The sequence below is a fragment of the Mesoplodon densirostris genome, chromosome 1, assembly GCF_025265405.1.
Source record: "Mesoplodon densirostris isolate mMesDen1 chromosome 1, mMesDen1 primary haplotype, whole genome shotgun sequence".
Lineage (NCBI taxonomy): Eukaryota > Metazoa > Chordata > Mammalia > Artiodactyla > Ziphiidae > Mesoplodon > Mesoplodon densirostris.
In genome coordinates this window covers 143,303,875-143,317,046 of record NC_082661.1, presented here as the reverse complement: position 1 = coordinate 143,317,046, position 13,172 = coordinate 143,303,875, and the positions used below count along the sequence as shown (strand labels likewise).

Here is a 13,172-nt window from a genome sequence, read left to right as displayed (position 1 = left end):
GCAATTATACTCCAATAAAGATGTTAAAAAAAAAGAAATTCTAAAAAGGTTAAAAGCATTGGTTCCTGCCATCCAACAAATTCTCAGCTACATGAGAAGACTATTTCTGCACACAAAAACATAAATTTACATGGCATTTTTTGCAGTTTTCTCTAAAATGTCTGAGTGAGCAGTTTTTTTCTGAGAGGGCTGGATTTTCTTTTTGACCTCTTTATGAAACATGAAGGCAATTTTCCTTAGAGGAGTTGACTACACCCTACTTGAAACCCTAAGAAAGGCATCAGAAACTCAAGTGAGTTAATCATATTAATATGATTCACTTAAGTCTACCTGTCAGAGCAAACTTTGCTAGATTCCAGGGAAGAAATAGAGATAATATCTAAAGTTGGTACAGTAAGAAGTAAATAGTATGAGCTAATTGTTTAAAACATAGAGATTAACAACAGAAAAAAATTTAAATGTGGATGCACTACAGAGGACTGGAGAGGGCAGTGACCTCTTTATTTTCTTCATTTTTAACTATATGCATGCATTATTTTGATAGTTTTTTTTTAGAGGTAGGACCCTGGTATCTTTATTTTTAAACAGACTGTTTTTTAAAGTAGTTTTAGGTTCATAGCGAAATTGAGCAGAAGGTACAGAGTTCCCATATGCCCCCCACCCTGCATAGAATAATCTCCCCCGTTATTAATATCCCCCCCGGAAGCGGTCCATTTGTTACAGGTAATCATTACACTGATATATCATTATCACCCAAAATTTATAGTTTACATTAGGGTTCATTCTTGGTGTCATACATTCTACAGATTTGGACAAATATATAATGACATGTATCCACCATCATAGTAATATACAAAATAGTTTCGCTATCCTAAAAATTCCCTGTGCTTCACCTATTCATCCCTCTCTCCCCACCAGCCCCTGGCAACCACTGATTTTTTTTTTTTTTTTTTGCAGTACGCGGGCCTCTCACTGCCGTGTCCTCTCCCGTTGCGGAGCACAGGCTCCGGACGTGCAGGCTCAGTGGCCATGGCTCACGGGCCCAGCCGCTCCGCGGCATGTGGGATCTTCCCGGACCGGGGCACGAACCCATGTCCCCTGCACCGGCAGGCGGACTCTCAACCACTGCGCCACCAGGGAAGCCCACCACTGATCTTTTTTATTCTCTCCATAGTTTTGCCTTTTCCAGAATGTCATATAGTTGGAATCATACAGTATGTACTCTTTTCAGATAGGCTTCTTTCACTTGGTAATATCCATTTAAGTTCCCTCCACATCTTTTCATGGCTTGACAGCTCATTTCTTCTCAGACTGAATAATATTCCATTGGCTGGATGTACCACAGTTTATTCATGTACCTACTTTATTTTTATTTTAAAAAGTACTCCTCCCCAACACACACACGCAGTTTGGGAATCTAAGCCTCCTCTTCTGTGACACCTTCCCTATTCTTGCTAGTGTCTCCACAGAACTTGGAACTAACATAGCGCTTACTTAGCACTGCATTTCTATTTACTTTATTTGTCCCTCCTACTCAACCAGCAGTTTTGCCTGGTTCGTAAGAGATGGTCTATTTACTGAAATGCCCAAACCAGAGAAATAAGATATGAGTAGCTGGTGCCAAGAATGGATCCTGGATGTGACTGTCACCATAATGCAGTACCTGAAAGTCACTATTTAGAAAAAGTACACACACATATTTAAATGTACTCATTACATATATTTGTCACCAACGCATCACAAGGAAGTCACAAAAAGTAGGCTTAGTTTAGTTCACAATATAGATCCTGTGAAAACACATTTCTCATTTGCTCTGCAGTTTACAATATCTATAAAAATTTAAAGCAGTTAAACAACATTTGAGATTACACTGGTATAAAATTGTAATTCACACTTCAGAAACTTGTGAAATAAAAGGCCATGATGGAGAAAGAGTAAGAAATTTGTAGAATTACCAAACTGTCACAGTACCATTTTCCTTTATAAAAGCATCTCAATAAAACAAAATAAAAACTATGGAAAACACAAAAGTCAAATCAGAGATTTTGGTTTAGTACTTTCCCTGAGTCTCTTGTTTTTAAAAAAATCAAAGTAAGGCTGGTTCAAAACTGACCCATAAGGTCTTGCCTCCTCCATATGCTGCCATGAGGAATACACTTAAGGCAAGAGGCTATACACACAAATGGTCCCAGGGCTTTATTCAGATGCCAGTTTGCTTGTGGTACCACCACAGGGTTATCTGACCCACTGCTGCCCGCTGCACATGGGCTTAAAGAGCTGTCAACGTTTTCTCTTGGCCTGCCATGATACAACACATGAGACTAAATACCAAATGAAGACAAAAGATTATGGTTATTAATAAATATTACAATTCTAGGTGGATTTGGACACTATGTACACCCAATCATGGTAATAACACAGAAACAAACACTTTTATGTTTTAAAAATCTTACATAAACAAGGGTTGAGGGCAAGTCATTTTAAAGTTTTAAATCTCAGATGTTAAAAAACAAACAAAAACCTTTAAAAAAATCTAATTCATTAGATCCCAATAAAACAAAGTAGAAAAAGTGATACGTTGATGCTCGGAATTAGATGAGCATGCTAATTAAAAAAAGCTGTTGTCCCCTTGTTCCGTAAAATTGGCCCCTACAATGTTTCTACTTGATCATCTCATTGCATACAAAGTATATTTGCAAGTGATCAAGCACTTCATTAAAAAAGCATATAATCAAATTAAGGATAAAAGGTTTGTTAGAATCTAAAATTATTTTTTACTTCAAATGTACCAGGTTACTTGCTGGGCTTCTACTATAAGGGCACTAAGTAGTATGGATCATACTTTCTAGTCAAATGTAGGAAAATACTTTGCACAGCCATGTTTTTACAGTCATTCTCAGAGCATCTCAAAGATAGGTTGCAAATTACTGCTCTATGTCTCCCTCTTGAAATCTCAATTGCAGACCAACGGCAAACATTTCAAAAGCTAATAATCATGCACTGTCTTAAAACTGAGGGGTGGAATGATGGCTCTAACCACCAAAATAACTGCTGCAAGTTATTTAATTTAGTAATATAAGCACCTCATTGCACAGGTGGGGAAAGTGAGGCACAAAAAGGTGTTTCTTCTGTTTTTTGTTTTTTTTTTAAAGAGAACTCTTGATGCTAGGTAACTTTGGGGTATAATGGATTCAAGGTTTGCATGAAATGTTATACTTAACTCACATGTCCTGTTTGCATCACAACACCTTAGTCTAACCTCTTGCAAACTCTTTAAAGCATGGACCTGGCAAATGCCACTGACCACCTGCCTTCTCTGACCAGGTGAAAAAGGCTAGCCAATGCTTGAGCGAAAAAAAAGAATACCACATATTGTTGTATTATATGTAATTAGCAAGGTTCAATTATGAAAATATTCTATAACTGAATTTCCATAACTCTCAAACATTCCACAAAATTCTCTAAGAACCTGTGGGAGAGCAGAGTACCTGGCAATCCTCTCTTAAACAGAAATTTACCGATTCGTTGCATTACTGTTGATGATCTGAAGTTAAATGTATACGATTTATAAAAATAAAAGTACTAAACTACTAAATAAAACTGAAAGGATCATCCAAGTTCCTAGATAATACCAAAATATTTATCTAGGATTACTAAAGAAATCATAGCACTTTGGTACCCTTTTCAGAAAAAAATCTCAAAACTTATAACACAAGCATGTGGCATTTCACACTGTACCGAGTAACAGTAAATGGAGGTGTAACCACTATAACTTCTCCACTAACTTTGTGTTTTGAAACATCATGTCTGCCCCTAGCAGCTACCATTCCAGTTCCACAGGGTATTTTCCAGTCAGACAAGCTGTACAATGATTGTTCTTTTCAAAACATTCCAGACCATTCCCATTTTCTTGAATCATAACATCTTCCTTTGTACAATGACTATTCTTTTCAAAACATTGCAGACCATTCCCATTTTCTTGAACCATAATATCTTGCCTTTTCACTTTCTGTTTTTTAAATGTTATCCCTTCTTGTACAGATGAAACCAGTCCTTCTACTGACAGATACACAACACTGTTTGCTCCTACGGGGGAAAGACAGGGAAAAAGGTCATGAGACTTCCTTTGGAAAGGAAGAATTGCCTTAACAGAGAATAATTACAAACAGAAAAACATAAGCCAAAATAAAAATTTCTCCTTTAGCCCCTGTCTCTCTCTTTTTAAAAAAATTTTTAAAATTTATTTATTTATTTTTTGGCTGTGTGGCTTATGGGATCTTAGTTCCCTGACCAGGGACTGAACCCAGGCCCTTGGCAGTGAGAGCTGGAGTCTTAACCACTGGACCACCAGGGAATTTTCTCCATTAGCCTCTCTTAAAAAAAAAGGCGGGGGCCTCCCTGGTGGCGCAGTGGTTGAGAGTCCGCCTGCCGATGCAGGGGATACGGGTTCGTGCCCCGATCTGGGAGGATCCCATATGCCGCGGAGCAGCTGGGCCCGTGAGCCATGGCCGCTGGGCCTGCGCGTCCGGAGCCTGTGCTCCGCAACGGGAGAGGCCACGACAGTGAGAGGCCCGCATACCGCGAAAAGAAAGAAAAAAAAAGCGGGGTGGTGGTGGTGGTGGCTGGAGAATCAAAACTCAGGGCCTTTATTTTTTTTTTTAATTTTAAATTGGAATTTAAGGGATAACAATTTAAAATAGCAGTGGAGGATTCAAGTCTAGAATGGCTTCAAAAGGCTTTAGGAGTCATTTTCTTGAATAACAGACCTTGAAGTCAGGAAGATCTGGGTTCAAATTTAAGCTCAAGGTCACTTACTTTTCCTAAGCCTTTTTTTTTCAGCTATCAGATAAGGGAAATATTGCCTAATTGTAGCAGTTTTGTGATGTTATTATGATAATATAGATATGTTCCTGGCAAAGAGTGAGTGCTCACAATATATCAGTTGGGTGACATTCAAAATATTTAACTGGGGACTTCCCTGGTGGCACAGTGGTTAAGAATCCGCCTGCCAATGCAGGGGACACGGGTTCAAGCCCTGGTCCAGGAAGATCCCACATACCGCGGAGCAACTAAGCTCGTGCGTCACAACTACTGAAGCCTGTGTGCCTAGAGCCCGTGCTCTGCAACAAGAGAAGCCACCGCAATGAGAAGCCCGCGCACTGCAACGAAGAGCAGCCCCCGCTCGCCGCAGCTAGAGAGTAAACAATCAGTGTGGAGGTACCATACATGGATGAACATGTATGTGATATTTATAGTTTATACCTCACCTGAATTTGAAAGGCAAATGTCTTATCAAGGATAACCTCCATCTCCAAGACTTCTGACCTCATTATTAAAGATAAGCCTATATAAGCTTTTCACTTTTTGATTTGTACCCACAGCCAAATTATTCTATTAGAATCTGTGGTGAAATTACTTTTGTTTTTCTTCTGATCTGACCTTTGGGAGGCTTTAACTGATTAGCAGTTCTCTCTACTAGGAAAGCCTTTCTTCTTCTCTGATCTCACCTTAGCCTAGCTCTCCATCACAGCACTCACTACGGTGTCCACACATATCAGGCTCTCTCACTATTGATCTGCTCAACACATACAACATTTACTTTCAATAAATACTGAACACTATTTTTTATTAAAAGTGTAAAGATTGACAAGCTTGGATTTTCTGTTAATAAATGAATAAAGATAAAAGTTTATAGAAATTGTAATACCTACCTAGATGATCTGAGATATGCTCAAATTCTGGTTTATTGGCAATAAGCTCTTCTTTTGTTGGTATGTTTATTCCCATGAAGCATGGATATCTAATAGGTGGTGAAGCTACGCGAATGTGTACCTTGGAAAGAAATCATTTCACACATTAATTAGTTTGACATTCACTGTGAACAATTATGCAAAATTCTGTCATTCACAAATACAACATAAAATTGTTTTACAGAATACTTTAACAACATACGGGTAATAAAGCATACTAAAAAATTTATTCACTCTAATAGGTGGAAAAGAATCTTAGAAAATCATGTGATATATATATAGAACTCCAGTGTTCAGTCAGAACTACTTTTAGAATTAATTCATTACCAAGAATCCTACTTGAGCAGCCCTGTCCTAGACTCCAAAGTGTCCTGACAAGAATTTCAAAATGTTAGCCACTTGTAAAGGGTTCTTTTTACAGAGATCCCCATTGTTTCCTTCTGTCACCTACTAACAAGGACATTTCTTTCTTCTGATCTGTCATTTCTCATTTATTATATTCCTAGGACCACCTTCAGTTTTTTCCTCTAACACTTGAATGGCACTTTTGCCTACCTCTTATTTTACCTTTTTAAAAAGAAAAATAACATCTACCAGGATATAATAAAAACCTTACTACTACTACAAAGAACTATGTTTGTCTATTTTTTTATCTATCATTATTTTCTGCCTTTTGTCAGGAACATTTACACAGCTGTAATCAGTGTCCACATTTACTTTTTACCTTTCTTGTAACAGCAAAGATTTTCCCATGTTTTGCAGTCTTCATAATTATAGTTTTTAATGGTTGCATCATATTTCATCATACTGATGTATTGATTTACTAAATTATTTCCTGCTGGTAGATATATGAGCTATTTCCAGTTCTTTTGTTTATTTGTGTCTATTCTTTTTTACTATTGTAATGGATCTGAACTTGCTTTCTAAATAGACTGTCATACTGCTTTCTATACCATTTTCTCCACAATAGATTTTATTTCTAAATCTGATCAACTATTAGCTGTAAATGACATCTCATTTCAGTAATTTGAATTACTGAACTATGTAGTTAGGATAAGCTTTGAGATTTGAAAGTATAACCTAATGTGTCAAATTTATTACACTAGGATTGCTTCCATATCTTCAAAAAGAAAAAGTAATCAATACTCTACAAATTTAAAAGTATTCTATTTTGTGGTTTATTAGTTTTAAAATTAAGTTTATAAAAATTTTAACATAAAATTTTCATGACTATCATGTTGTAATTATTGGTGCTTTAGGATAGGTGTTTTAATATTACTTACCTCTTTTGCACCAGATTCTTTGAGCAATTTGATTATGGGTGAAATGGTATTGCCTCTCACAATTGAATCATCTACAAGAACAATTCTTTTGCCTTTAAAGTTGTCCGACAATACTCCAAATTTTTTCGCAACACCAAGTTGTCTTAACCTCATGTTTGGCTGAATGAATGTTCTTCCTACATACCGGTTTTTACATAGCACCTCCACATATGGAAGCCCACACTGACAGAGAAGGAATAAGAGGACAATGAGCAGTACATATACAGAGAACTCTAGGGTTCTGTTTTCTCTAGGTCATGCTTCCATTATAACATCTATGTAAAAAGTTTTAAATATGGTTGTTATTCTGAGCTCTCCATCATCAGATTACAATTTTCCTCCACTATTTAAACTGTAGGGAAAAGGCAAAAAGAAAAATTACTGCAAGTCCTCTACTTAGTAGGAAAAACAATTCATTTTATTAGAATTTGTAATGCTTCTTTCTTAAACACATATTATTTCTCTATCTTGGAAAAGAATACCAAGAATGTGAACACATGACAAAGAATAAATCACTGTCAGAAAAATTCACATATTTAAAAATTGTCAGCAGGAAATGAATTAAAACCAGTAGGCTAAGGAGATACTTTCTGAGGGACAGGAGGTGACTTATCCATCTAACAAGGTAATACTTCTCTAAAATGAATGCATATTATTTCTTTTAAAAATTCACAAACTAAACTTTCCAATGTAGTGAATGTTGGGTATTATACACCAGGATCACTATAATTACATATTCTACCTGGTCATGAAAAATGAAATTAAGCATAGTACTAAGAACATTATACAAAATTAACATAAACAACTTTATTATCACCCACACTCAGTAGGGAATAAATACACCAGCGGCTTGTGAGGGTACTTAATAATAAGCAAATATTACCACTAAATTCTACACATAGTCATGATATTATTTTTTTAAAATGAAGGGGGTCGTTTTCCTAGTCTTTGGGTAAACTTTTTGTGAACCCATTAAAAAATAGTGCCACTGGATGAAAAGGCTGGAAAATAAGTAACTCTTGCCAAGGAACCAACACTTTCCTTTTCCTTACAATAAACTGATGAGTTTCTCTTTATATACATGGATTTCTAATCTCAGTGCTAAATGAGCAATTCACTGTGTGTTAATTAAGAGAAAATACCTTTGCTGCGTAACCAAGGGCAGCAGGCGTAGCAGATTCCGGGACAGTGCTAACTAAATCCGCATCCACAGGGGCTTCAATTGCCAGCTGCTGACCACAACGGTATCTTACTGTGTAAACCATTTGGTCTGGAATGTTTGGAAAAGGAAATAAATTTTTACTTAGTATAATATAGCACAGCATAATATCACTATTCTAAGAAACTAGCTTGTTAGAACTCTATAGAATTGAGCATGCAGCAACGAAGACTCAGCACAGCCAAAAATAAATAAATAAATAAATAAATAAATAAATAGAAAAAGAAAAGCAAGACAAAAAAACGCTAAAGTGGAAACACATAAACTGGGGGAATTCACTCTTTAAAAAAAGAATTAACCTTAATACATATCTGAAAATCATAATCCTTACTCCTAAAAGGAAAACAAAATCCAAGAGTCAGATGAAAAGGAAAAACTGTGATCTTATGACTTGTAAGCTCAGTCCCAAAATTCGCAACATATAACTATGTGCCTTCAAAGAGCCAGGTAAGCCTTTGGGCCCAAGAATTGCCATGTTTCAATGAGGTAAATAATAGATTTATATCAATAGTTAGAGATATTTTACTTACCTTCAAATATACTATCTGGTCTTGCAAAATAAACATATTCAAAGATACAGAAAGCCACTGGGTTTCCTTCAGACCTTGGTATAATATCAAGAGTTTGGACATTATGTCTGGATATTTCCACAATTTCTCCAGGCAAGATTTCACGGTAATATCTTGGGAAACAATATTAAAGACTATAAATAAACCAGTCAAATTAAGGCAAATTATCTATTATAAAGCACACAGAGTCCCTTCCCTTATAAAGGAAAAATGGCTCAATTTAATATAAAGTATATTGGCTTAAAAAATTAAAAAGTAGTATTCCTGGGCTTCCCTGGTGGCGCCATGGTTAAGAATCCGCCTGCCAATGCAGGGGACACGGGTTTGATCCCTGGCCCGGGAAGATCCCACATGCCGCGGAGCAACTAAGCCCGTGAGCCACAACTACTGAAGCCCGCACCTAGAGCCCGTGCTCCCCAACAAGACAAGCCATGACAATGAGAAGCCCGCGCACTGCAACGAAGAGTAGCCCCCGCTCGCTGCAACCAGAGAAAGCCCACACACAGCAACGAAGACCCAATGCAGCCAAAAATAAGAACAAATAAATAAATAAATTTATTAAAAAAAAGAAAAGTAGTATTCCTCCAGCAGTAATTTACATAAATCTGTTACTCCTAAATTCAAATTTAGAATTTAAGAAATTAAAAGCCCTATATATTTTTTTTTGCGGTACGCGGGCCTCTCACTGTTGTGGCCTCTCCCGTCGCGGAGCACAGGCTCCGGACGCGCAGGCTCAGCCGCTCCGCGGCATGTGGGATCTTCCCAGACCGGGGCACAAACCCGTGTCTCCTGCATCGGCAGGCGGACTCTCAACCACTGCGCCACCAGGGAAGCCCAAAAGCCCTATATTTTATTGATTTTTAAAAGCATGAAGGCTAAAGAGAACATTTTTATCCTGGCTTAAATTTTTTGCTCGTAATTATTACTTGTTGAGGAGATTCTTCCTTTCTAAAATAAGTCTCATGGTATTTTGAAAACAGGATGCCAGTTCCTGGTTTAGAAGGTATTATTGGGACATTAATGTTAGTGCAACTGCTGAGCACAATGTACAAAAGGAACTGCATTTATAAACATGTATTCTTGCAGACATCAGAAACAACAAAAATTTTTTTTATTGATGTGGAAAAAGTTGATCTGTTGAGTGAGATAAAACTTACCTTGCACCAATAGATAAAAAGCTACATGATTCTGAAGACACCACCCATCCTTCTGTTTCTGAAGATTTCTTTTCTGTAAATCATAAGACAATCGATTCAATTACTGAATTCAAGAAATTTTAAAAGAGGCTACGTATTTCAAGAGAACAGTTAAACACCAAATAGATAAGTAAAAGAGCTCACAGAATATCCATTACTATGACTTTAAGAGCATATGGTTCCTCATTTGACTAGAACCAAAGATAAAATTAATAATCCCAAGATTCCTTCAAACAATATGGTTTCATGGCTTGAATAAGACATCTCATAAGTCAAAAGGAAAATCGCTGAAATCATACTGCACAAATGAAAAAGCTGGGCAAAGGATATGAATAGGCCACTCAGGACAAAGCAGGAATGTCCATTAAATATATTAAAAATGGCTCAGCTCAGAAATATTCAAGGAAATGTACTTTGAAAACTAAGTGCCATTTTTTTCTTTTTTACCTAGCTTTTACTCAATAAGCTCCTTATACCTACAGATTTCAGGGTGTGCCAATAGTAGGACAATGACTTGGGAAAGCATTATAAAATTATATTTCTTTTGAAGTTCATTACCTTTATCATTTATATCAGATACAGGAATAAGACGACCAATGCACAGAGGACGATTTCCATAAGGATCTCGTACTGCATAAATCACATCTCTGTGCATTATAATCAGAGAGTATGCCGTGGGTGCTTCCTTCATTAAGTTTTTAATCCTGGAATCAATTAAATAATTGAATGAATAATTTTAGTTACAAACACATGCAAGAGCAAGCTCTCATTACCAGACCTGCACACTCAGCCTACTTTTACCATTACCTTGCCACCCAGTCTGGGGTGTCATCTTGTTCCTGAGGAGGGGTATACGCCAGTAACTGGGTGATCATTTCGCTATCAGAACTTGTTGACAGACCAATACCGTGACGCAGAAGCTAGTTGGAAAGGAGAAAAGTTGCAGTCATTAGAGGGGAAGCTTTAACTCACCCCTCACCCAATAGCCTGCCATCACAGGAAGAGATCAGGCATCGTGTAGATGCTCAGTTACGGAATCCTGCATCCTACCAATGGTAGGTATGTATGCATAATAATGGAGAATCGCTGCTGGAGGCAATGGGAAGTCTCTGAATCTTTTCAAACAGGAAAAAAAATAGTGTTTTAGAAGGTATACAGGAAAGCTTTTGAAAACTAAGTTTGATGGAATGTAGACTTGCAGTGGGTGTCTGGAGGAGCGGGACGGAGAAGGCATGAGGGTTTGGGGTTATGGTTCTAACTTTTTCAGCCCTCGACACTCGACAGATAGGACACATTCCCGTAAGAGTGGCACACTGCAGTGCAGACTCTCAACTCAGGTTTCTTGGTGGTGGTGATGGTGGCTACCCATCCTCACTGATCATCCCTGATGCAGCAAAATGTGTAGAGGTGAAGTCTAGCATCTGGGTAAGGGGTTAGGCGAAAAATAATGACCTGGGTATTGTTTAGAATGGAACTTCCAGTGGTACCTCTAAATAGTGAGTTTTAAAATAATTTTTACTTCATATTTATATTTTTTAAATTGTCTGAATAAAAAAATTTTTTTTCATTGAGGAGCAAAAAAACTGTATTATTGTAATGACAATGCCAGAGGCTAAGAAGAGGGCAGGACAAAGTTCTGGGAATACTTAAATCAATTTTCCAGATCTCAACTCCAAAGCAGTGCATCAGAATCACCTTAGGAGCATATTAAAATGCAGACTCAGCAACCGGCCCCTCCCCAGACTCTGGGGGGGAATCTCTTAGAATCTGTAATCATAACAAGTACTCCAGCTAATTCTGATACAGTTGTTCTTTGCAGTTAGATAACAGATAGCAACAAAAGGGTAATACCCTTTTCCAAGCTCCTCAATAACTTCTTTTCAGTAATTTATTACAACCATGAAAATGCATTAAAAAAAAACCTTACCTTTTTCCTTAAGCGAGCAGCATTTACCAATTCGCCATTATGTGCCACAGCTATTTTCCCATGAAGTGTTTCAACAACAAAGGGCTGGCAATTTTCTAATTCACAGTTTCCTGTAGTGGCGTACCTCGTGTGTCCAATTCCAAGATTTGAAGTATATAATTTCTTCAAATTGTCTTCAGTAAAGACGTGATTTACAAGACCCATTCCCTTGCAAAGTCAAAGTAAGAGCTCATTTTAGGGAAAAAAACACTAGTAGCATTTTTATATGCCTTTGCTCAGACAATCCCAAATTAGAAAATGCAGTTCACTTAATTTCTCTGTGCTTCAGAATTCTAATCTTAAAAAAAAGGGGGGGGGGGAAACTAACCTAATTGTAAGAACTGTGATGCAATAAAATATATATTTGAGGTGAAATTCACATAACATAAAATTAACCATTTTAAAGTGAACATTTCAGTGGTATTTAATGCAGTCACAATGTTGAAGTGCTTGTTTTATAAGATACTTTTTGATAAAACATTGAAGAACAGATGTACTAAGCGTTAACATTTGTCAAATACAATAAACTAAATTATTTGTAATTTTAAATTAAAGCATGTTAAAGTATTCAAATAAATGACTTGTCTGAGTCAGTCTAGCAAACCATCACTGGGAGAGAAATAAAAATAGAAATGACAAATAGAAGTGGTTGACCCTTGAACAATATAGGCTTGGACTGCACAGGTCCACTTTTTCATGGAGTTTTTTCAATAAATATATCAGAAAAACTTTTTGGAGATTTGCAACAATTTAAAAATACTTGGCAGACGAACCGTGTAGCCTAGAGTAACTGAAAAAAATTAAGAAAAAGATGGGTATGTCATGAATAAAATATATGTAGATACTAGTCTATTTTATCATTTACTACCACAAAATATACACAATCCTATTATAAAATGTTAACATTTATCAAAACTTATGCACACAACAAACACAAACCATAAACTGTGCTATTTGCTGTTTCGAGAAATGTAAACAAACATAAAGGTGCAGTATTACATCATAACTGCATAAAATGAACCACAGTCTGCACTGTAATACCGTAATAATTTCGGAGCCACCTCCTGTTAATATTGCAGGGAGCTCAAGTGCTGCAAGTACCGACTTAAAATGCCATGTGACACTAGCCCTCTCCGGGTGAGCCCCTCAG

The 13,172-nt window shown here is 36.9% G+C and overlaps 1 protein-coding gene across 1 annotated transcript in view; it reads right to left on the bottom strand.

The window, feature by feature from the left end:
- Positions 1 to 1,673: 1,673 nt before the first annotated feature.
- Positions 1,674 to 13,172, bottom strand: part of PPAT (phosphoribosyl pyrophosphate amidotransferase) — a 37,664-nt gene continuing 26,165 nt past the window's right edge. Inside the window, exons 3-11 of the mRNA XM_060109229.1 lie at positions 11,984 to 12,190; positions 10,864 to 10,976; positions 10,615 to 10,760; positions 10,018 to 10,090; positions 8,822 to 8,973; positions 8,215 to 8,342; positions 7,034 to 7,255; positions 5,712 to 5,832; positions 1,674 to 4,086 (exon numbers count right to left, since the gene is read on the bottom strand). Coding sequence (XP_059965212.1) covers positions 3,821 to 4,086; positions 5,712 to 5,832; positions 7,034 to 7,255; positions 8,215 to 8,342; positions 8,822 to 8,973; positions 10,018 to 10,090; positions 10,615 to 10,760; positions 10,864 to 10,976; positions 11,984 to 12,190 — 1,428 coding nt within the window. The 3' untranslated portion in view covers positions 1,674 to 3,820. The remainder of the gene's footprint in view (positions 4,087 to 5,711; positions 5,833 to 7,033; positions 7,256 to 8,214; positions 8,343 to 8,821; positions 8,974 to 10,017; positions 10,091 to 10,614; positions 10,761 to 10,863; positions 10,977 to 11,983; positions 12,191 to 13,172) is intronic.